At 39.3% G+C, this 23,306-nt stretch overlaps 1 protein-coding gene across 2 annotated transcripts; it reads left to right on the top strand.

Annotated features, from left to right (window-relative positions):
• On the top strand, positions 1 to 21,675 carry LOC111023501 (uncharacterized). 2 transcript variants are annotated; one of them, XM_088126409.1, is made up of 10 exons: positions 1 to 1,009; positions 1,127 to 1,576; positions 3,276 to 3,384; positions 3,816 to 3,897; positions 10,111 to 10,233; positions 11,369 to 11,446; positions 14,310 to 14,413; positions 15,838 to 15,925; positions 16,018 to 16,116; positions 21,248 to 21,675. In XM_088126409.1, the coding sequence occupies exons 1-10, from the start codon at positions 106 to 108 to the stop codon at positions 21,341 to 21,343; spliced, it is 2,133 nt and encodes a 710-aa protein (XP_087982535.1). In that variant the 5' UTR covers positions 1 to 105; the 3' UTR covers positions 21,344 to 21,675. The 2 variants fall into 2 exon arrangements, with proteins under 2 accessions (XP_087982535.1, XP_022156652.2); XM_022300960.2 differs by having other exon boundaries at positions 1 to 1,576.
• Positions 21,676 to 23,306: the final 1,631 nt, after the last annotated feature.

Genomic DNA, 23,306 nt, shown 5'->3' with positions numbered 1-23,306 from the left:
GTTTCAAATTTCCAAAAAAAAAAAAAAAACCCCTAAAGCCCTCAGTTCGACTTGAGAGTCTCTGTCTGCCACATTCTGCCGGAGCTCGATCGGCGTTCAATCGCCATGTCGGGATTCCAGCTCGGATCTTCCTCCTCACAATCTTCTTCTTCTTCTTCTTCTTTGGCTTCCCCATTTTCTTCAAGCTCTGGATTCGCATTCGGATCCACCTCCGCCTTCTCTTTCGGATCATCCGCTTTCCCTGCAACATCCTCCTCAAACCCTAGCTCCTCTTCTTCCGCTCCTTCATCCTTTGCCCTCAGTTTCAACTCATCCCCATTTTCCATCCAAAACACCACTGCTCCTGCCGCCGCCCCCTCCACTTCTTTCGGCTTTGGCCCTTCGCTGCCCGCCGCGGCCTCTTCGGCGGCTAAAACCGCTGCCCCCTTGTTCGGTGCTCCTTCGTCTGCCAGTAGCTCAGGTGGGTTAGCTTCTTTCACGTTCGGGACTGCACCATCGGCCGGCAGCTCATCTGGGTCCGTTTTTGGAGCTGCTCCGGCTGCCGGGGGCTCGTCTGGGTCCGCGTTTGGGGCTGCTCTGGCCGCCGGAAGCTCATCTGGGTCCGTGTTTGGGGCTGCTCCGTCCGGGAGCTCTGCTTCTTCCGCCGGGAGTTCTTCTTTTTCTCTCTTTGGGGCTGCCCCATCTGCAGGGGCCTCGGCGCCATCCTTGTTCGGAGGGGTGTCTTCTGCAACTAGTTCCAGTACTCCATTGTTTGGCTCATCTGCACCCACTGCAACTCCGGGATCAGCTTTGCCTGGCGCATCTGTTGCCGCTTCTGGTTCTCTGTTTGGGACAGCTTCATCTTCAGGAAGTGCAGGCTCAGCTTTGTTTGGGGCTCCGTTATCCACGAACAGTTTTGGGTCAAATACCTTCGGTACATCTTCATCGGGCTTGTTTGCGTCATCTATATCATCGGCATCGACCTCTTCGTTCCAGAACTCTTTTTCTTCGAGTTCTTCCCAGAGTTTAAGTTCGTCTTCACCATTTGCGGCTTCTTCTTCTTCTGGATTTTCATTTCCGACCACTTCTTTGTCCAAAACTACTAATAGTGTCACTGCATCTTCTTCTTCTTCCCCTCTTACATCAGCTTCAACTAGTTCGTCGAGCTTCTCATTTGGAACACCTGCTTCCTCAGCGTCTCAATCTTCCTTCGGGTTTAGTTTTAGCAATGCAGCATCAACAGCAGCGTCTGCTGCTCCAGGGACTACTGCGACAAAGCCTACTTCTCTATCATTTTCGACTTCCGTGGCACCTTTATTCTCTACGGTTACTACCACCAGTGCTTCTACTCCAGTTGCTAGTAGCACAACTCAGCCATCCTTCTCCGTGCCAGCTTTTAGTTTGAGTTCTTCAGCTGCTACTACGATATCCACAGCAGCATCCTCCACTCCCTCAGCTGCTTCCTCAGGTGCTGCAAGTTCATTTACAGGTTTTGGTGTCACAAACACAGCTTCTTCATCAAGTCCAATTGTTTCCTTATCGTTGCCAACCAAAACACTGACTGCTGCTTCATCATCGCAACCACCAGCCTCTTTTGGTAAGTTCTTCACTTTATTTTTTGAATTCTTGATGCTTAATTTATTTTGTTGGCCAATGTGAATGAGTTTTGTGAGTCACGTTGTTAAGTGATTTTGTACCCTGGTTCCAATCTGAATGAATGGAATAGGTGGAGTGGATAGTGCTTAAGGAGTAGGTTTGTTGGGAGAGAAAGGAGTTTCATTTTCAAATTTGTTTGTTGGGAGGAGTCTTTTTTGGCTGGTTTTTTTTGAAGAGTTTTTAATTTGAGCTGCATCCACAAATAAGGGCAAATTTATTTGACAAGCCTATTTCTTCATAGTTTTATAGGGTATTTGGATTGAGAGAAACAATCGAACTTTTAGTAGAGTCGAGAGTTCTTGGGTGGATGTTTGAGATATTATTAGATTCAATATTTATTTATGGGCTGCTATTTCTAGAGATTTTTGTAATTATCAGTTAGGTGTTATTATGTTGGATTGATGAAGGCCATTATTTTAGGTTTGGGCTGTTTTTTCGTATGGCCTTCTATATTCTTTCATGATTCTCCATGAGAGCTTAGCTTCCTACAAAAAAAAAGGTAAAAACTGGATTCTTTAGTTTATGCATCTGACATGTTTAAGCATTATTACATAAGAGTGTTGGCACTTTGTATTTTGAGGTGTATGGTAGATTTAGTAGAGCTATTTAGCTTGTACCTTAGTGAGAGAAAATGGGTTTGTTTACCCAATGGTTTTTGCTATGGATGCCCTCGGGTTTGGTTAGTTATAAAGGGTTTTTTTTTTTGGGTAATTCTCCCCATATTTGGTTTGGATTTTGCTTTATTTAGATCTTTAGAGCCTTGATGTTGAAAATTTTAGGTTTAACTTCCTAAATGGAATTGGAAGCCTGACAGGAACCATAAATCAGAAGGGAAATGGATAGAAATACGCTATTGAAATTTCTAATAGAATAACCATAACTTGATTGGAACCAAAATCTCCCCTAAGTTCAACACGTCCATCCATTAAATTCTCAATTGGACTCCCAGAAGAATCCAATTCATCTAAATCCTTAAGTATATTAAAAATCCCTGCTTTTGAACTCTAAAAACCCTGATTACCTCTAGATTCTTGACTTTCAGTTTAGATTTGATGATTTTAGTTTCTGTATGCATCTAAACCCCTCTCATCTTCAAACATCAATTTTACACCATTCATGCATAGAGAGACCTTTACAGAGACATGTTGAAGCCACACATTTTCTAATTGAATTGGACCAAGTCTCCCACTTGACATTCTTGGTAAAGAAACTAAGAGGTCAATAATTAGAAGTAAGTTTGAGACAGAGACAGAGACAGAGATGGACTAGTGATCTGACACCTCTAAACTAATCAGCCACCTTTTAGACACTAGAAAAGTATCTTGACATTCCACACTGTGGGGCAGATTTGACCCAGTAAATCTAGCATTTATGTGGGGAATCAGACAAACCACACTTTTCAACGAACTTTTGAAAAAACTCATGGACCTAGTAGTTTTACCCCAAGGATACTTCTCCAAAGCGAACCTCACAAATTACTACTGTATGAGTAACAGACTTCTATTAGATTACTAATGTATATGAAAAGTATCTAAGCATCTTGAAACCACATAAATGTGTGGTTGGTGAAGTTTATGATATAGCTTCAGTACTTTTTTAATGTGCCTGTTTTTACATAATTTTGTGTTTATTCTTTACAGGTTTTCCTTCTCTCCCTTCTGCTTCCACTGCTGCTACCACTTCGTCTGGTTTTAGTGCTCCAAGTCAGAGTCAGACTTCATCAACTCTTGTTGTTGCATCCAGTAGTAGGTCTGTACGTGGTCCCGCTACTTTTCTAGTGTCTGCTACATTTATAAGAAAAAGCTTGTGGCTTGTCTATCAAGGGAGCATGGATTATATTATTTGTTTTCATCATCCTTAGGTTGGATTTTGATTCTCTTCATCTTTTCTTCTTTTTGAATGTTATCTATAGAGGGAGTAAGGCCATGCATTTGAGCTATTAGTTATAACTTAATATGTTTGTTCTGTCTTTGAGATTTTGAAAAATTTATTCTCCTTTTTTTTAAAGAAATAGTTTTTTATGCATCGTTAAAAAATATAATCTAGAAATGCTGCATTTCTACTATGTGAAAGCTCTATTAACTCGTTCCACTATACATTAATACCTCTATGTTGAAATGGTTGTTATGAGGAATTCAATGATTTAGATTTTCCATCTCCTTGACCCTCCTTTTATCCAGTGGAACAACTTCAACAGTTAGCGCTGCAGTGTCTACTACACCAAAATTACCATCAGAGATAACTGGGAAGACTGTTGAAGAGGTACTACTAAATTGCTATTTTTTCATGATTATGGCATCCAACTTCTGTACTGTGCGTTTTAGTGGTCTAATTTTATCAAATAGTTCTTCATGGGGTGTAACAAAAGTGTAAACTGAGTCTAGAAAAGGAATCAGCACATACCTCATTACCAGTGATGGCGTGTTTGTGTTAGTTTAGTGCCGAGAATATTGGTCATCTTGCTCATGGATGGGCTTCTTGCTCTTTTGACCATGCTTGGTGTATGCTTAAGAGCACTGTGGATTTTCTTCTTGAAGCTTGTGCTGGGCTATATTGAGCTGTCAAGGCATTGGTTCTTTAGTGGAATTTCTATGGAGCTTTTTGTTGGTTTTTATGCCTAGAAGAAATGTGTGAGGTAACAGCCCCCCACAACTGCTTTTACTCCTTCCGATTAAGCCCGTAGGCAATACAAAGCAAGAACAAGAAGCCCGTAGGCACAAAACAGACCCACCAATTCGAGAGGGTTGGTAATCTCTCCCTACCAACAAAAGCTGCAAAAGCACAAAAGTCTAGAATGATCCCCTCATCCCAACATTCCCCTGGCCTTATAGGTGACGGCCCTTTCCCTTACATGTTCATGTTCCCACTGGTCCCCACTTCTCTCTCTTGGCCGTTAGGGCCCTTTCCCCCCACAATTACCCCTTTGCCCTTTCTATGGTAAGTCTTTATAACTGGGGGCCTAACATCACTCCCCCCTTCAACTGTCACCTTGTCCTCAAGGTGAAACTCAGGAAATTGTCGGCTGATGTCGCGCACAGACTCCCAGGTTGCTTCTTCTTCCGGTAAACCTTTCCAATTGATTAAGGCTTCGGCTTCTCCCGTGGTGGGATTGGTCTGATAAGCAAACACTGAATCAGGTTCCACCATTCATTCCCACTCCTCGGTCAGTTGAGGAGGAATAAACTGAGCTGCCGTGGCTGCTCCAATGGCCTTTTTGAGTTGCGAGACATGAAAGATGGGGTGTATGCGAGCTTCGGCCGGCAAGTCTAGGCGGTAGGCGACCTTCCCAATACGTTGCAGAATGGTATAGGGCCCGAAGAACTTGGGCTTTAGCTTCTCATTCCTTCTTTTAGCTAAGGATAACTGTCTGTAAGGACGTACCTTGAGGTACACGAGGTCCCCCTCAACAAACTCGACCTCTCTGCGTCGCTTATCGGATTGCTTCTTCATACGATCCTGGGCCTTCAACAGATGTTCCTTCAAACGATCTAACGCCATGTCCCTTTCTATCATTTGCTGATCTAGTGTAGCATTTGTCGTCTTTTGACTGCCATACAAAATCAGGGGAGGTGGGGCCCGTCCATACACTGTTTGGAAAGGCGTGGAACCCAGAGAGTTGTGGTAGGTGGTATTGTACTAGTGCTCCGCCCATGCCAGCCAATTCCCCCATAGTTTTGGCTTCTCACTGCAGAAACAACGTAAGTATGTTTCTAAACATCGGTTAACTCTTTCTGTTTGCCCATCAGTTTGGGGGTGGTAAGCAGTGCTTCGTTTCAGAGTGGTTCCCTGCAATCTAAATAATTCTGTCCAGAAATGGCTGATGAAGACCTTGTCTCTATCCGAAATTGTAGACCTAGGGAACCCGTGCAACCTTACAATCTCCTTAATGAAAGCCATTGCTACTATCTTGGCTGAGAAAGGGTGGCATAGTGGAATGAAGTGGCCATATTTACTTAGCCTGTCTACTACCACCAGGATCGTGTCATTTCCCAAGGATTTGGGTAATCCTTCCACGGAATCCATAGTGACATCCTCCCATATGCGATCTGGTACGGGCAGAGGTTGGAGCAATCCAGCTGGGGCCAACGATTCGGTCTTGTGTCTTTGACACACTTCGCATTCACTCACATGCTTTTTCACATCTTCCTTCATCCCTGGCCAGAAGAGTTCCCTCGTGAGTCGTTTGTAGGTTCTGAGAAAACCTGAATGCCCGCCTACCACTGAATTGTGGTACATCTGTAGGATCGCTGGTATGAGAGATGAGGTGCGGGGGATTACCAACCGATTTTTGTAATACAAAGTCCCGTGCTGTACATGGTACTTCTCCATGCCCTCTGGGTCATCCTCCAGATCCGCCAACACTTTGGAGAAGTGTGGATCCTCAGCGATTTCTCGTTTGACAACTTCCACATCTAGTACTGCGGGTGCTGATAGAACTGCTAGGGCAGGGGTGGCTGGCATTCTTGATAAAGCATCTGCGGCCTTGTTTTCTAGCCTCGGTTTGTATTGAATTTCGAAATCGTATCCCAGTAGCTTGGAGATCCACTTCTGGTATTCAGGAGGGATGATTCGCTGTTCTAGCAAGTGTTTAAGGGCCTGTTGATCTGTGCGGACAATGAATTTCTGGCCCAACAGGTAAGGCCTCCATCTTTGAATTGCCATAACAACTGCCATCAATTCCCTTTCATATACCGACTTGGCCTGATTCTGAAGTGATAGAGTGTGGCTGAAGTAAGCAATTGGCCGTTGATTCTGGGTTAAAACTGCTCCCAACCCTGTTCCCGAAGCATATGTCTCAATTACAAAGGGGATGGTGAAATCAGGCAATGCCAATATCGGCAATGTGATCATGGCCTTCTTCAATGACTCGAAAGCCTTTGTCGCTTGGTCCGTCCATCGGAACCCATCTTTCTTCAATAGCTGAGTTAGGGGGGCGGCTATCGTCCCGTAGTTGGAAACAAACTTCCTGTAGTAGCCAGTGAGCCCTAAGAACCCCCTGAGTTCCTTAATGTTGGTTGGTAGTGGCCACTGAATCATCGCCGCGACTTTCGAAGGATCTGCCTCAACCCCTTTTGCAGAGATCCAATGCCCCAGATATTCCACACGGCTCACAGCAAACTGACACTTCTTTAGATTCACAAAGAGAGAATTATCTCTCAGCAGATTAAAGACCATAGTTAAATGGGTGAGGTGAGTTGGCAAATCAGGGCTATACACCAAGATGTCATCAAAAAATACTAACACGCACCTGCGAAGGAAGGGTCGGAATATGTTGTTCATCAATGCTTGGAAAGTGGATGGGGCGTTGGTGAGGCCAAAGGGCATCACTAGGAACTCATAATGTCCCTCATGTGTCTGGAAGGCAGTCTTGTGCTTATCTTCCTCTGCCATGCTGATTTGGTGATAACCCGAACGAAGGTCCAATTTGGAATAGATCATAGAGCCATGTAGTTCGTCGAGTAGTTCTTCCACCACAGGGATAGGGAACTTATCTGGAACAGTTGCTTGGTTCAATGCGCGATAATCCACACAGAAACGCCAGCTACCGTCTTTCTTCTTAACCAAGATCATCGGGCTCGAAAAAGGACTTACACTAGGTCTGATAATGCCCGCTTCCAACATCTCACTGATGAGGCTCTCAATTTCCTCCTTCTTAGCGTGTGCGTATCGGTGTGGCCTAACATTGATTGGACCTTGCCCTTCCTTTAGAGGAATGTGGGGTGGGAGCTCCTCGGGTTTTTGGAAGATATCCAAGTAGCCATGAATGAGTCCCTCTACTTCCGGGGGTAATTCCTCTGGGGCCTCCACTGATCCCTCCTCAGCTGCATTGAGCGCCCTCATCTCCACCAAAAAGCCTTGGTCTCGAGCCGCCTATTGTTTAGCCAACCTCTTCATTGAGACCTCGATGCGTGCTAGCGTAGGATCCCCCCTGATAGTTATTTTCTTTTTTCCTCTGTCGACACGTAGTGTAAGAGTCGGCCAGTCTGCTTCCATTTTTCCCATTGTTTGGAGCCACTGCATCCCCAGGACTACATCTAACTTCCCCAATTCCAGAGGAAGGAAGTCTTCCATCACCGTAAGTTCTGGTAATGATAAGACAATCCCCTTGCAGACGTCGTTCCCTTTGACCGCTGCCCCCGAGCCCATTATCACTCCATAGTTGAGTGTTTCTGTTTTTGCCAACTTCAGTTCATCAACCAAAGTGAGGGAGATGAAGTTGTGGGTTGCCCCACAGTCTATCAGTACTACCACATCACGCCCTTGTATCACCCCCTTAACTTTGATTGTTCCAGGGGTAGAGATCCCCACAATGGTATTAAGTTGACACTCGACGGCTTGGGTTTCACTATTTCCCTTCTCCCCTGATGCGTCCTCTTGTTGCATCTCATCCTTCAGTTCGAACATCTCGTCGTCGTGCAGAACAAAAACTCTGAGCTCTCTGTTCTTGCACTTGTGGCCCACAGTATACTTCTCCTCACAGCGGAAACACAAGCCTCGCTCCCTTCTTTTCTGAAACTCTGCTTCCGATAGCTTTTTGAAGGGTGGTTCCTTCTTAGCTGCTTGTGACGCTCCGGTTCCCTTAGTTTGGTTAGGTTGTTTGCTAGAAAGAGTAACAGTGCGAGTAGGGATTACCTCTAGGGTTTTGGTGGCCGTTTTGAACGCGCTTGGGCCACTTTGGCTTTTCTCAACGGTCATAATTCCCTCCGCTTCCTTATTGGCAGTATTGATATCATCAATAAGTTGGGCCTTGCGGACTACCTGGTACAGGCCGTTGGGTTCTAGGGCCCGAACTTCAGCTCGCATCACTGGATCCAGTCCATTTAGGAATGCACTTTCCAATACCTCGTCGGAGAGCTGAGGGAGGGCGGCGGCTAACGCTTCAAACAGCTGTCGGTACTCCGCGAACGTCCCCTCTTGCTTGATAGATGACAGCCGCGCGCACTGCTTCCCTTCTTTCGCCGGATGGAATCGGTCCCTGAGGCGTCCTTTGAGATCGTTCCAGTCACGAAACTTCTCGCGGTTATCCGTGTACCTATACCACGCCAGAGCGATGCCGTCGAAGCTGATGATAGCAACCATCATCTTTCAGCTTCTGTATCTCGAGGTACCTCTCCGCTCTGAATATCCACGATTCCAATTCCGGACCCGCGAAGATAGGCATCTCTACCTTCTTGAAGCGATTTTTATCCGTCCCCCTATTTCCATCTTCTTTTTCTGGGTTCTCCCCTTCTACCATTTTTCCTTTTGTCACCAAAGTTTCCCCAGTCACCATCGACAAAGATGCTGAGGTACCCCCAATAACTTGAGCCATGAATGCTTTCAGCGTCACGTTGACCTCCTGGAGCACCTTCTTTTGCTCTGCGAAGTCTTGGTGCAGCGACGTGATCTGGATCTTCATGTCTGCAACATCCTTCTCCACCACTTCACACCTGGTTTCCAGCTCTTTGACCGTCATTGTTCCCGGAATCGACGCGCTCTGATACCACTTTGTGAGGTAACAGCCCCCCACAACTGCTTTTACTCCTTCCGATTAAGCCCGTAGGCAATACAAAGCAAGAACAAGAAGCTCGTAGGCACAAAACAGACCCACCAATCCGAGAGGGTGGGTAATCTCTCCCTACCAACAAAAGCTGCAAAAGCACAAAAGTTTAGAATGATCCCCTCATCCCAACATTCCCCTGGCCTTATAGGTGACAGCCCTTTCCCTTACATGTTCATGTTCCCACTGGTCCCCACTTCTCTCTCTTGGCCGTTAGGGCCCTCTCCCCCCACAATTACCCCTTTGCCCTTTCTATGGTAAGTCTTTATAATTGGGGGCCTAACAAAATGGTACGATCTTTTAAGACAGTCATGGACCTAGGGGAGTATATGGGTTGGTTCATCTGCTAGCTTCTAGTTGGTGTCCTTTTGGAAATTTTCTGACTATTTTTCTTTTAATTAATTGAGAAGTTTTCAGTAATTCCTTGTTTTGGTGGGGATACCTTATCTCCTACCGTTTTTATGTACTAACATCTTCTAGTGCAAATTTCTTTGTGTCTGGATGGAAAAAAGAGAAGAAAACTTATTGTTAGGGTATTGGGTATACGGTAAAGGATATTAATGTTCTTGTCTAAGTCAAGAAATAGTAATCATATAAGAAATAAATTGATGGCTTAATCACACATCTAGTAATGACCTTACTTGAACAAGATCTTTCTATAGGTTATGTACTCAAGTTCTAAAAATGATGCATCTAGCAATGAAACTGTCTTCAAAAACTTGTGTTGCAATTGTTCCATTTTATCCAGGGAAGTACTTCTCTTTTAGTTTAAGTTATAAAAATTTCCTGTTTCTAAATGTTATTGTATATCCTGTTCTTGCCTTGTTCACTGAATCCACATACAATGTGTGTCTCCAACATTGTCTAGTCTTTTACCTATTTTAGTAATTGTTTTTATTTTATGCCTCTTGCTATTTTCTTTAATTTATTTATAGATCATCAAAGAGTGGAATGCGGAGCTTCAAGAGCGTACTGGGAAGTTTCGGAAGCAGGCCAATGCTATTGCTGAGTGGGATAGGAGGATTTTGCAAAATCGTGATATACTCCTTAGACTTGAGGTGTTATGTCTCATGATTTCAATATTTTTGACCTTGAATGATATGAAATTTTATAGGCCACAATATCTGTTCTAATGAAACATGTGCAAATTATTAGCAAAAGGATTTTCTAGTTTGTGAATGCTAAATTTTTGGATTATTTCTTTGGGTTCATAGGTACCATTCATTCACCCTGCCTCTTCCATAGGGTCCTAATATGCACGGGCTTTGCTCTTAGCTTATTTTTCTGGAAAGTCTTGAATTCAAGTGTCCACATCCTTAGTTTATTCTTTTCTTCCCTGCTTTTTTCGGTACAATGCTCAGTTTAATCTTCCTTCAATGTTTCTTTTCTGAATTGAATCTAAATTTTCTTTATAAATGAAGTCATTTAAAGAATATGAAAAGTTGTAACAGAGAAACTAGTCAAAGGAGCTTATGGAAAGGTAGCCCAATTAGCATAAATGAGGAAAAGGAAATATTTACAAGAGTGAGAGTCCTTTTTGAGAAGATACACAAATCTGAAGTAACATAAATGACTAGGTAAAAAGAATATCAAACTCACTATCTCTCCTTCCAAATTTCCATAAGCACACGTTCCAATAAGTTATTTCTAATCTGCCCAAAACCAACAATAAAGATAACCTTGTTTCTTGCTTTATCTAAGAAAATCCATCACTGAAGATAGTTTTTCTTGCTTTCTCCCAAAAAATTACCAATTTTCATCCAAGAGAATGAGAGTACAAAAGAAGGCCTTACAAAAACGACAAACCAAAAGCCCAAGAAAAAGTCCCTAGAAAACAAAAAAATAAAAAGTCCAATGGTAATGAAAAGCAAAGGAATGTTTCATAAGAGCTTGATGCGAAGGGAAGCATCAAAGTGCATCGGTCCTCCTCGCAAGACCTGTTTACATCTTAAGGATTCTCATATATCTTTCTTTATTTTTTCATTGATTGCAATCCGTTATCTTGAACTCTTATTATGTTTTTATTTTTATTTTATCAAGAAGTTCTCTCTCTCTTGATGAGAAACAAATGTTTCCTTGATAAGGAGAAATATACAAAAGAGAACAGAAGAGGGTTCTATCTATCTCTGTCTAAATGTAAAAAAAAAAAAGATTTATTGCTATATTGCTCTAATGTCTTGATTTTGAAATTAGATTGAAGTTGCAAAGGTGGTAGAGACCCAAGCTGAGCTGGAGAGGAAATTGGAGCTGATTGAAACTCACCAACAAGAGGTATTCACCTATGGCCTTGTGTGCCTTTGTCCTTCCATAGATACTTATAGCATGATATTTTTTGCTCTGGGGAGGGAGGTGATGCATCTTTTGTCAATATGACTCTTCTTGTGCATGCTTTAGGATAATTGACCTATCAATGTTCTCTATCTAATGTTGATCTACGGGGTGTACAACTCCAGATAGGTGTCCTGAACTAGCAATTGAGGCTGTTGAGTTTGATATTAGGAGGATCAAGTTAAAATAATTTGCAATCTGTTGATGTTGTCCAACTTTTGGATCCTATGAGGACGGAGGATGTTTGAGTTAGGCAGTTCTTAGCGTTCTTAACATTTTTGAGGGTGAGGAGATGCGAAGGTTAGCCTGAACAGACCTATTCCATCAGGTATATTAATGTTGATCGTCTGGAGGCTTTTCTTGAACCTAATAAGATTGGCTTTATAGTGGGGCTTTGTTCTCTATTATTTGGGAATGCCTCTTGGACTAAAATTCCTCCATTCTTTGGAATCTTATGGTTGAAAAAAGGGTGTTAGGAAGGTTTGTTAAGTGGAAAAAATGTCATCATTTTCTTTGCAGGGAGGGGAACTTCCCATTGTTTATAATCTGTTCTTTCATACGTGCCCTATCTATTGTTTTTATTTTTGGTTCCTATTAAATCATCATTTAGGAGAACTTTTGTCTTCTTAACAAGAAACTACTTTTCATTGATATATGAAATGGAGGAAAAGAAAAATCTCCTAAATGTCATTAGGGGAACTTTTGTTTTTTTGTCTTTTTGTTCTTTTAGCATCTTTTCATTAGGGGAATTTTTGTTTAAATAACTATTTAGGAGATTGTTGAACAAATGTGAAATTAAGCCAAGTAACTTGGTGAATTTTATTTGGAAACATAAGATGCTAAAAAGGTAAATTTTTTGTGTGGACTTTATTTCTTTAAGATGTTATTACTGGGGAGATAATTCAAAGTAGATAGGCATTTTCAACCCAAAAAAGGTCTATTTTTCTGGAAAGCTGAGAAAAGTCGAAGTTATCCATTTTTCTGTTGTTATGGAATATCTTGCTTGGTTGAACACTTGAACTGTCCTAGGCTACTTGGGGTTTGAGTTTGGTTTCCTAAGCCGAAACCATGATTGGGGAGAAGTTTTTGTAATTATAGTCTACAAATGATCCTGAATGATGGAAAAAAGTGATTGTATTGTTTTTACTGGAGGGTAATCTTGACCCTATGCCTTTAGGTTGTTTCTTCCCTTTGGTGAGCTTAATACAAAAAAACCTTTGATGTCTCTTGAGTTCGGGTCTTAGAGCGGACGCAGGTGCGGGTACTTTGGGTATAGGGGAGCAAAGCTTCGACTCTCGGTTATAAAAGAAAAAAAAAAGAAATTAGAAAATATGAAGAAATCCTATCCATGGAGTCACACAAAAATTGTCCAAAGCTAAGTGAGTCGTATCTAAGTTTTATTTGTTTATAAGGCTGGGAATGGACAAAGAATTCGGTTCTGGAAGGATGCTTGGCTCGGCCTTAGACCTTATATATCCAGATTTGTACAATCTCTTCCTCAAGAAAGAGGCTTCTGTGGCTGATTGTTGGGATGAAGTTCAATCAGATTGGAACTTGAGTTTTCGAAGAGGTTTCCGTGACTCGGAAGTAGATAGCCTTCTCTCTTCGATGGAAGTTCTAGGTGCTGTATATTTGGGCAGAGAGGATGACCAGATTTTTTGGGCTTTGGACAGCAAGCTTTCCTTCTCTACCTCTTCACTTTTCCACAAACTTACTGAGTGCTCTCCTAAATTGAAAGTTCCTTTGATAAGGCAGACATGGAGTTTCAAATACCCAAAGAAAGTCAAAGTGTTCTTATTGGAGTTTAGCCTACAGAAGCATTAATACTCATGAGGTTTTGCAGAAAAAACTGAAAAAATAGTGCTGCTCGCCCTCGGTTTGCTGTTTCTGTTACAAGGCGGTTGAAACCATGGACCATGTTTTCCTTCATTGTCCTTTTACCATGGCGGTATGGTCCTACTGCTTCAACTTTTTCGATTATGTGGGTTGTGTGCCTAAGGTGACTGAAGTTTGGCTTTTTGAAGTCCTACAGGGTTGCTCCTTCAGAGGTAACGCAAAGACTTTTTGGGGGTGTACATTTAGAGCCATTTTTTGTGGAGCTTATGGAAAGAAAGGAATAGCCGGGTTTTTAACAACTCCTCTCATTCTTTTGATTCTTTTGGAATTGTGTACAAATTACTGCTTCCTCTTGGTGCTTAAACCACAAGGAGTTTTCTTGTAAGTTGTAACTACAGTCTTACGGTGCTTATTCGGAATTGGAAAGCAGACCTTTTACTAGAATTTGTCAGGCGGAGGCTCTCTCATTCCCTGACCTTTAGACTATTATTTATTTATCAATACAATCACATCCATGTTTCTGATAAAAAAACTTCTCCAATTAGATAATAGGGAAGAAACACTTTATTGATGAAACATAGGAAACATTTACACCAAGAAACTACCAAACAAACTATAGTGTCAAATAATCGAGCAAAAGATAGCTCATTTTCTTTGAAGATTCTTTGCTTTCTTTCTCACTCAGTTACCCATTGAATGCTCTTGTAAAGTTCATCCACAAAAGCTTTTTTTTCCAAAAAGGATTTATGCATGCCTAACATTGACGTGTCTTATTTTTATTTCTGTTTCTTTATTAACAAAGTGTGCTCTTTTAGAAGACACGTTCTTAGCTTAACTGGAAGTGAGTTCAGACCATTAAAATTACTGAAAATTTTTGAATTGCACATATTTGCATGTATTTTTAATAAATCAATTGCATGTATTCTTATCAAATTAATAAATCAATTGCATTCATCTATTCTATTGTTAGGTTGATAAGGCATTGTTAAGCGTGGAAGAAGATGCTGAGCGCATTTACAAGGATGAACGTGGTTTACTTCTTGATGATGAAGCTGCATCAACAAGGGATGCAATGTGAGTGCTAACTTTTATGTTTTTTTACTATATTTACAAGTTCTTGGTTATAACGTTTGTTATTTAAGATATTTTTTTGATTTGATGTTTATGTTAAAATAGATATTTTTTGGATCTTAAAAGTTAAAAGTTGTAATGGTATTCAATTCCTAAATTGGATCTTGTCAAGTCAATGATAGTTTAACGCTTATCTTTGGGATTTCGGGTTCTTTTGAGGGGCTGGTTTATTGTATGCCCTTGTATTTTCTTTCCTATTTCTCAATGAAAGCTAGATTTTATATAAAAAACACATCTTTGGGACTTGGTATCAACCTTGCATGTAAAGCCAACTTTGTCAGCGCTTTGTGTATTTTTTTCAGCAAGTTACCTTGTTTAGATGTTTGATTGGGGAAGAAGCTCAAGATGAGAGGTATCTGTTTGAATTGAGATGAAGGAACAATACGAAGAAAACAATTTGTAAGAGGGGAAATGTTTTTACAAAGAACAATATTTTAAAAAAATCTTTGACTAGTTAGATAACACTTTATCCTTGTTCGTAGATCAACCTAGTTGAATAATAGAACCTAAGACAAAAGGGTGATGAAACTTCTTCCTCACAGTTTTTGGTTGGAGCTTGTGCCTAACAAACAACATTTCAGATTGGCTTGAGACAATTTTTTTGTTGCACTCTTTCAAGAATAGAAAAGCCCTTCTCTGATTGAACATCAATAGGGCTTTCATTTAAATCATATGGAAGGAAAGGAACTCCAGAATTTTCAAGGATACCGATCATTCGCTCCCACAAATGATAGACTCTATTATCTTTGGTGCAAAAGTGTAAATCCTATCAATAGTTACATTTTAAGTTTTCTAATATCCAATTTGAGAAGTTTTTTTGTAACTTCATTGGTAGGACTTTTTGTATATTTCATGCTATGAATGAAATTTGTTTCCCTAAAAAAAAGAAAAAAAAAGACAAAAGGGTGATGAAACACACTTTCCAATGAAGCTGGTGGTTTGGGTATTGGTTGTTGCATTCTTAAGAATAACATTGCATTATTATCCAAATGGGGATGGCGTTTTAGCATGGAGACGGAGGCTTTGTGGCGCTGGTGGTGGCCAGTCTATATGGTTCTGATAGATTTAATTGGAATGCGGAGCCTAAACTTCACGGATCAGGACGTGGCAGGAGAACTTGATGTGATTGATGGGATGACCCCATTAGATGGCTCCCGTATGGGCGTCCTAGGATGCCAGGCAGCAGGCATAAAAAATGCTCGGGATCCAACATTCCTATCAAACAAACACGAGAGTCGGGATGCCCATCCCATAGGAATCTCAAATCCCCATGAAACTAACGGCTCCTCTGGAGATTTTAAATTTCCCAGCATTGCACTGATGGTTAAAATTGCAATCTCTTGTTTTCAATTTTAATTTTGTTGCAGGTATGAACAGGCTGAATATATAGAACGGGAACTAGAACAGATGACAGAGCAAATCAAATCAATCATTCAGACCCTAAATGCAAACCAGGTAAAGAATAACAGCCAATTGATTCCGTTTCTTGCCTTGGATTTTTTTCTACATGGTAATAAATGATTTATTTATCTATTATTTTTATCTAGGGAGGAGAACTTGATGTGATTGATGGGATGACACCATTAGATGCAGTTGTTCGGATTTTGAACAATCAATTAAGTTCTTTAATGTGGATCGATGAAAAGGTTAGTGTCTCTTGTATACTTGTATCTATCCATGTGCGAAACCTCTTCTAACCATGAGGACCTCAGTATCTCAGCTTCCAAAGTATAAAAACGATTACATCATTTTCTATGTTATTAGACCTTCATCAAACTGCATTACTCTTGGTGAACTATTTAGCTTGCAATAATATATTTGAGTTGATTTTAAGATAGTGAAATCATGATGAGAAAAAGAACCATATTTAGTTAGTATAAGTTGCTGAGCCAAATTTTTTCTGAGACTTGATAATTTTGTTAGCTTATGTGTCAAAGACGTGTTGTAAACTTTTGATAAGACCAATTTATGCATTATATAATAATTCATGTTTTTGAGCAGATAATTAACCATTTATTATTTATTATATCATGACTTTTTGAAGTTTAAATTGATAGACTGATCATTAATGTATATTGCTCGTATGAATTTTGATTTATATTATTATGCATTACAAATTTTTAAAATAGTAAAAAGTGTTTTTAACTAATTAAAAGGACTTTTTAAAATCACTATATTTGGCAATATGGTAAAACATATTTTTGAAAATTCTATTTTTCTTTTTCAAAAGTATTTTCGAAAATTCTAAATTACTTAAAGCAATATGGAGTGAAGTCTACCCAAAAATGATTAAATTCTTCATATGGGAGCTATCTCACGAGGCCATCAACACCCATGACCGATTACAACAAAAGCTCCCCTATCTCGCAATCTCTCCCCAATAGTGCTGCAACCTTTGTAAAAGAGATGGAGAAACACAGCCTCACCTATCCTCATGTGCTCCCTTGCAACATTGTTTTGGAACGAGATATTACTCGCTTTTGATTGGAAAGTGGCTCTATCGACTGATATCAAGACTTTACTCTCATATTTTCTTGTGGTTCGTTCCTTCAAGAAAGAAAAGACGATCCTCTGGAATCACATCCTTCGAGCTTATTTTTGACATTTTGGAACGAAAGAAACCATATACTCTTCACATAAAAGAAGCTCCCATTTGCTAGACTGTTTCACAATACCATTTTTCTTGCTATATCTTGGTGTAAAGCATTTAAAGTATTTGACTGATAGCGGTTTCTCTTTTGACCAATTGGAGAAGTGTCATGTAACTCCTTTGATTTTTGGGGTACACACTCCCTTTTTTTGTAATTTCACTCATCAATGAAAATTCTAAATTACTTAAAAATATTTAATTAATACTCTTCTCATTGGTGATTATTATTATTTTTTTTGAGAAGAAAAGGAGATGTATTAATCACAAAAAGTAGAATATAGCCTAGGGGCAAAGGGTGGAGGTCACCGTATCCCTCACACTAAGTGATAAGAGCTTTCCAATCACTTATAATCATACTGAAGCTATAGTTACAAGAGAATTTGTTGTAGTTTGTACACCACCACGAAGAAGTGTACTATACATTTTCACAAAAAGAATCCACCCAAGTCTGTTTTCCTTCAAAAAGTCTACTATTCCTTTCTTTTCAACTCATCCACAAGAGAGGACAGGTTGCACAATTCCATAAGATATTTGCCTTTCCTCTCAGCATCGCACCTCCAAAATTTTCTGCAATCAAATCATCTACCCTATTGGGCAAGCACGTAGAAAACCTGTAGCCCCCTGAATATGGGCCCACACTTTTTTAGCAAAATCGCAATGTAGGAAAATATGGTCTAGTGAAGATCCTCATTGGACAGACAGGATCAGACACAAGTTACAAACAGAGGGAGAGAGACCATTGAGGATAGCTCCGTTGAAGTCTCTTTGACGTATTTAAGCTCTTCCAAAACAATGACCAAAAAAAAAAATAATAAATAACAAAAAACAAAAAAACAAAAAAACATCGAGCAAAGAAAGAATTTCCCCTTCCTTGGAGTCCTGAAGTTCCAAATGTGATTGGCCGCTGGGGCTTTCAGCCTAGCAGGTAGAAAGCAGACTTAATCATGAAGGAACCACCTTCCCCATCTTTCCAGATCAATCTATCTATGCCCCTGCCCCATGTAAAAAAGATCCAACTTTTCTGTAAATTGATCCCATCTACTGATCTCCCAGTCAAACGAATTTCTTCTGAAACCAATATCTCAAGACTCAGATTGATCTACCCAATAGTCCGCAATAAGGCAATCCTTCTTCGTAGAGGCTTTTAGGTGATTATTGTTCCACTAAAAGAAAAATTCACTTTCAATTCATCCAGTATAGTCCATAAAAAAATCCAATATTGAAATCATTGTTCATAAAGTGAGTTTCAATGGTTTAGATATTTAAAGCATAGATCTTTTGATAGATTCCATTATAGATTTAGGGTTAGGGAAGTACAAGTTTAGGAGAAAATGACAGTTGTTCCCAAACATGCCAAAGGTATACTGCCCATGCATCTACGTAAGCAAGCACTTGATACATGCCATTTTCTACTTAACTAAACAGTTACAATAGGATCCCATACTTACGTCATATATTCTATTCATTAGTACTTCGGAAAATTTGAAATGTTGATGCTCAACATTGAAATGTTGGATGTTGAGCATTTGTTGTGGACTTGTCAGTTTGCGCAAGATCTTTGCTTTCGTTTCTTTAGGTGTTTTGGATGACATGGGTCCGTGCGAGGGATTGTAGGTCGATGTTGGAGGAGGTGCTACCCTCCTTTTCGGGATAGGGGGCGTTTCTTTTGGCAAGCTTGTTTTTTGGCTACTCTTTAGTGCATTTGGCTGGAGAGGAATCACAGATTGTTTAGGGGGTGGAGAAATCTGTGGATTATGTTTGGGAGCTCATTAGATTTAATACTGTGTTATGGGGCTCTGTTTCCGAGGCCTTTTGTAATTATCCGTTAGAATTCATTCTTTTGAATTGGAGCCCTTTTCTTTAGGGGGCTCCCTTCTTCTGGGCTGCCTTTTTGTAGGCCCTCTTTGTATTTCTTGTTCCTTGTTTCATTTTTCTCAATGAAAGCGTAGTTTCTTATTAAAAAAAAAAAAAAGATGTTGATGGAAAATTTGAGGAATATCATAGAAATCACTAAATTTTATATAAATTTCTTAATAGCACTCAATGTCTGTATTAAAAACATAAGTGATATTTGTATTATTACATAATTAAGAAATTATATTAGAGGTCATCAAGCTCCTGTTCTGCCCAACACATATTGATCAATTTGATGCATGCTCTGCTTGTACCATACGATCTCTCCTTGAACGTTGCCACATCCTCTACCTCCTAGATATTCAAACTACTAGATAATTTGGCTAATGATATAATCTTCCTATCATACAACGACCCTTTTAGTTGTGTGATTTTGAATGAGCTCCTTGACTGCCTTTACTGAAACACGCTCCATGCATGATGACTTGAAGTTTAGTTCAGTGTCCGGACAATAAAAGTTCGCTAGTAGAGCTTCTTTAATTCGTTTCAGAAATTAAGTTTGTTATGGAATCTAGATTTGAAAATGGAGTGATGAGGTTAGAACAATCTTTCAATTACTATTGGTGGTATGCTGAAATGTCTACCTTCTCACTTGATAAAAGAGTAAGCATTTTTGTTCTTGTAGGGATTAACAAACATGGCTTGGCCATTTTATGGGGATTGATTTGTGACGGTTTAAAGAAGTTTGAAGCCACGAAGGAAAATATATGGGAGGAAAGGAATATGCAAAATTATTTTGATAAGGTTTTGCATTATTCTCATATTAGGGATAAGACAGTAAAGGAAGTTTCTGACGAGAAAGGAAGACTCGTCTTTCCATTGGTCAAAGCTATGGAAATAAAAAGCATCGGTGACAGTTCTTATGTGTAAGTTCGAAGGATGGAATACCATTAAGCACAGGAAAGGGTATGTTATTCCCTTGTTACGATGGATGGATAAATTTGAGAGGCCTTCCTTTGGCTTTGGTAGTTTGGAAAAGGGATTCTTGAAGCCTTGCGTCAAAATTCTGAGAGTTTCCTTCAACTATTAACTTGGTTTACTGTAAGTTTGTATAGAAGATAAGAGGATGTGGATTCATGCCAGTTAAAATTGAGCTCAAAATCCCTTCTTGTGGTGATCTCGTGGTGCAGGTGATGGGCAATCCTTCGCAGCAAAATTTGTTGGATTGTGATGCTTCTATTAATGGTGATTGAAGCTCTGGTAACTAAATTGATGCAATCCATTGAGGGAAATTTTTGGAAGAACTAGATGGATTATTTTTTAAGGAGGTAAAGGGAAAGGAAAAAAATTTGGGCTGTGCAAAAGCAGTTGATGAAGTTTTGGGAGTACTGATTGAAGTTAAAGCAGATAGGTTGGAAAGAGTGGTCCCAAGAAACATTATTACATGGTTGTGTGGAAATTCCAAAGAAGTCTAAAAGGCATCTGGATGTATTGAGAATATTGATGAAGAATTATGTTTAGTAAGCCCCCAAAGACAGCCCTGTTGGCAAGGGTTTGAAGCCTCTTGGTCATGCCTGCTTAGAGCTGTCAAGTTCGAACCTTCTAGTAGCTTAATACTAAAAGTCCTTGATGTCTCTTGTATCCAAGCCTTGGGTGGGTGCGATGCCTCCTCCGGCTCATTAAAAAGAAAAAAGAAAATAAAATAAAATAAAAGGTTTGGTAGTTAAATCATTGGGATTATCATAATTTCGAGAAACTAACAAGAATAGCGCTTGGGGTCCACAAGTAAACTAACCAAGAGTGGAAAAAGAGAACTCATTAGTTTTGCGGGTTGAATGGACTCCCTAGTTTATCAAAGAAGAAAGGCTAAAATGGTAGAAAGTTCGGTGAACTCTACATTAGTCAAGGCTCTTGGATGTTTAAAAGCGGTAATCATTTCTTCAGGAAGGAAAATGGATGAGCCGACATGAGCATGACCCAACTTGTCAATTATCCCCCTAAAGGTTGGAAGTTTGAATCTATCCACCCCTAATGAACTAAAAATAATAAAACAAAATAAAAGAAGGAAATGGATGAAGGTGATATCTTTGGTCTCGTTAAGTTCGAAGGGTTCTCCGATCCATACTCATGTTTGTACCTCTCCAATTACGCTCCTAATACAATAGTTACCAGAAATTTCTAAGGAAATATGCATTTAGATCCCCATTTGGGTCCTACTTTTATTTTATTATTATTAGCTTGGCATTGAGCTCTGACCATAATCTTCCTCTCAGGCCGAAGAGTTTTCTTCACGTATTCAGAAGATTGCTGCTACTCAGGGTCCTGCTGCAGATCGTGAATTGTTGGGTCAGAAGTTCTGGATGTCTTGATTTGTAAGCTGCTTTTCATTTTAATCGTTGAGAAAAATGCTTCTGAATTTAGTGTACACAGGCCTTCACACATACACTTTTGTGGTTCTCTTTTTGGCGTTGGCTGAACTAAGAATTGTCTAATTGCCAATTGTAGACAGAAAATTTGTCCTTTTTTATTTCGTCTCACAAATATGTACCAATTTTTCTGCTTGAAATTTTTAGTTTTTATTAGAAAGATGAGATATCCAACCTGTGATACTGGTTGGTGAGAGGGAATTTTATCTATCAAGAGGGATGTATTGTTCCTTTTAGAGGAAAATCACTGAATTATGTTTTAGGTTGATACTTAATGGTGCATTTGGTTTGATTGGCTATTAGAAAACAGAATTTTGAAATTAAGGGATTTAATTAAAATCAGAGTTTATACTAGATTTTCAACGTTTTTTAATAGATTTTGTATCTGACTTGAAAATTGAATCTCAATTTAAACAATTGTTCAATGGATTGTGTATAGAGTAGTATATTTGTAAATTAGTGAGAGTTATCAACTAAATATTATGTTAAATCTTAAATATTATTAGCTTATTTATTAACGTATATTAAGGGTGAGTGAAGGGACTCGAAAAACCGAACTAACTGACCGAAACTGACAAAGATTAGGTCGGTTGATGGATGGTCGGTTTTGAAATCGAAGTGCTTGAAAAAGGATCTAAATTTGGAAAAAAAAAACCATCTCTTGCAGCAGTTCACAGTCCCCAATAAAGTATCTGCTGGTTTTTGGTTTCTTTTTTAATTTTAATAACCATTCAATTGTTACTAGCCTCTTACCCTATTCTGACCTTTTCCCTTATATCTTTTTTTTTTCTCCATCGTGTGTGCTGTCCACTCTTCACCATTCTTCTTTCTTTCAGTTCTTTTTTTTTTTGTTTTTTTTTCAAACTTTGAAGGTTTTTGCTTTCTACCTCCAAATTCCAAGTTAAATCTTTATTTTTTTTCTTCATGCTTCACACTTTAATAGTGTCGCAACCCCCAATGCCAATGCCGGTCATTGTCATAGTGGGCATCATTTGTGTAGAGCGACTTCTCTTTTTGAGTAGGATTGGAAATAAAATTATTAAAAAAAAGTAATTTGAAAAAAATTAAAAGTAGTAAAATCGACTAAACCGATCGATGGATTGAACTGACCCTTTGGTCAATCAACTTGGTTGGTTTTGATGGTTTTGGCAAAAAAAAAAAAAACTAACTTTGCCCAATCAATGCTAACTCCTAACATATATGTTACCAATTTTGTATTATTTTATAATATTTGTGTTTTACATGTTTTAAATTTAATAAAAATAGAATGAGTTTATAACACAAAATATGTAGGTCAAAGATTTTACTTATTTTTTTTTAAATGTATTTTAAATTTAAAGTTTCAAATGGAAAAGCTATATAGAATTGGCATGATTAAGTTTTTAGTTCTCATCATTAAATCTCTCTACTAACTTTTCCGCCCTTGTTAGAAGTAGTGTACACTACTAGAATTTGAGGCTTTTTTGTGGAGTTTCAAAAACGTTACGAATGGGTAAGGCACATTTTTGGTAGGAAAAGACGGAGTTTTTTTTTTCGGATTTTTGGACTTTTGTGATGTTTTTTGACCATCACAAAATATTGGAAGAAAACACGCTTTTTTTGTGATGTTTTTTAAACGTCATGAAAGGATTCTCCAAATTTTTGCCCTGCGACGTTTAAAAATCGTCTCGAAAGATTGAAAGATTATAGTTTTTGTGACGTTTAAAAAATGTAACAAAAAGGTGAGGGCGCATTTTTGGCGGGAAAAGACGAGCTTTCCAAATATTTTGCTTTCTCATGACGTTTCAAAAATGTCACAAAAAAGTTTGAAAACTACTTTTTTTCGTGACGCTTAAAAAACGTCAATAAAAGGTGAGTCTATTGTTTTGGCAGGAAAATGGTAGAGCATGTTTTTTGGTGGAAAAAC

This window comes from Momordica charantia (genome assembly GCF_013281855.1).
Source record: "Momordica charantia cultivar OHB3-1 chromosome 7 unlocalized genomic scaffold, Mcharantia_2.0 BLBB01000007.1, whole genome shotgun sequence".
Lineage (NCBI taxonomy): Eukaryota > Viridiplantae > Streptophyta > Magnoliopsida > Cucurbitales > Cucurbitaceae > Momordica > Momordica charantia.
This window is presented reverse-complemented; position numbering and strand designations above follow the sequence as displayed.

Coding starts and splice junctions, on each gene's coding strand:
- LOC111023501 (XM_022300960.2), top strand. CDS start 106: ATGTCGGGATTCCAGCTCGGATCTTCCTCCTCACAATCTTCTTCTTCT. Junction 1,577..3,275: donor GCAACCACCAGCCTCTTTTG/GTAAGTTCTTCA, acceptor TATTCTTTACAG/GTTTTCCTTCTCTCCCTTCT. Junction 14,414..15,837: donor GCATCAACAAGGGATGCAAT/GTGAGTGCTAAC, acceptor ATTTTGTTGCAG/GTATGAACAGGCTGAATATA.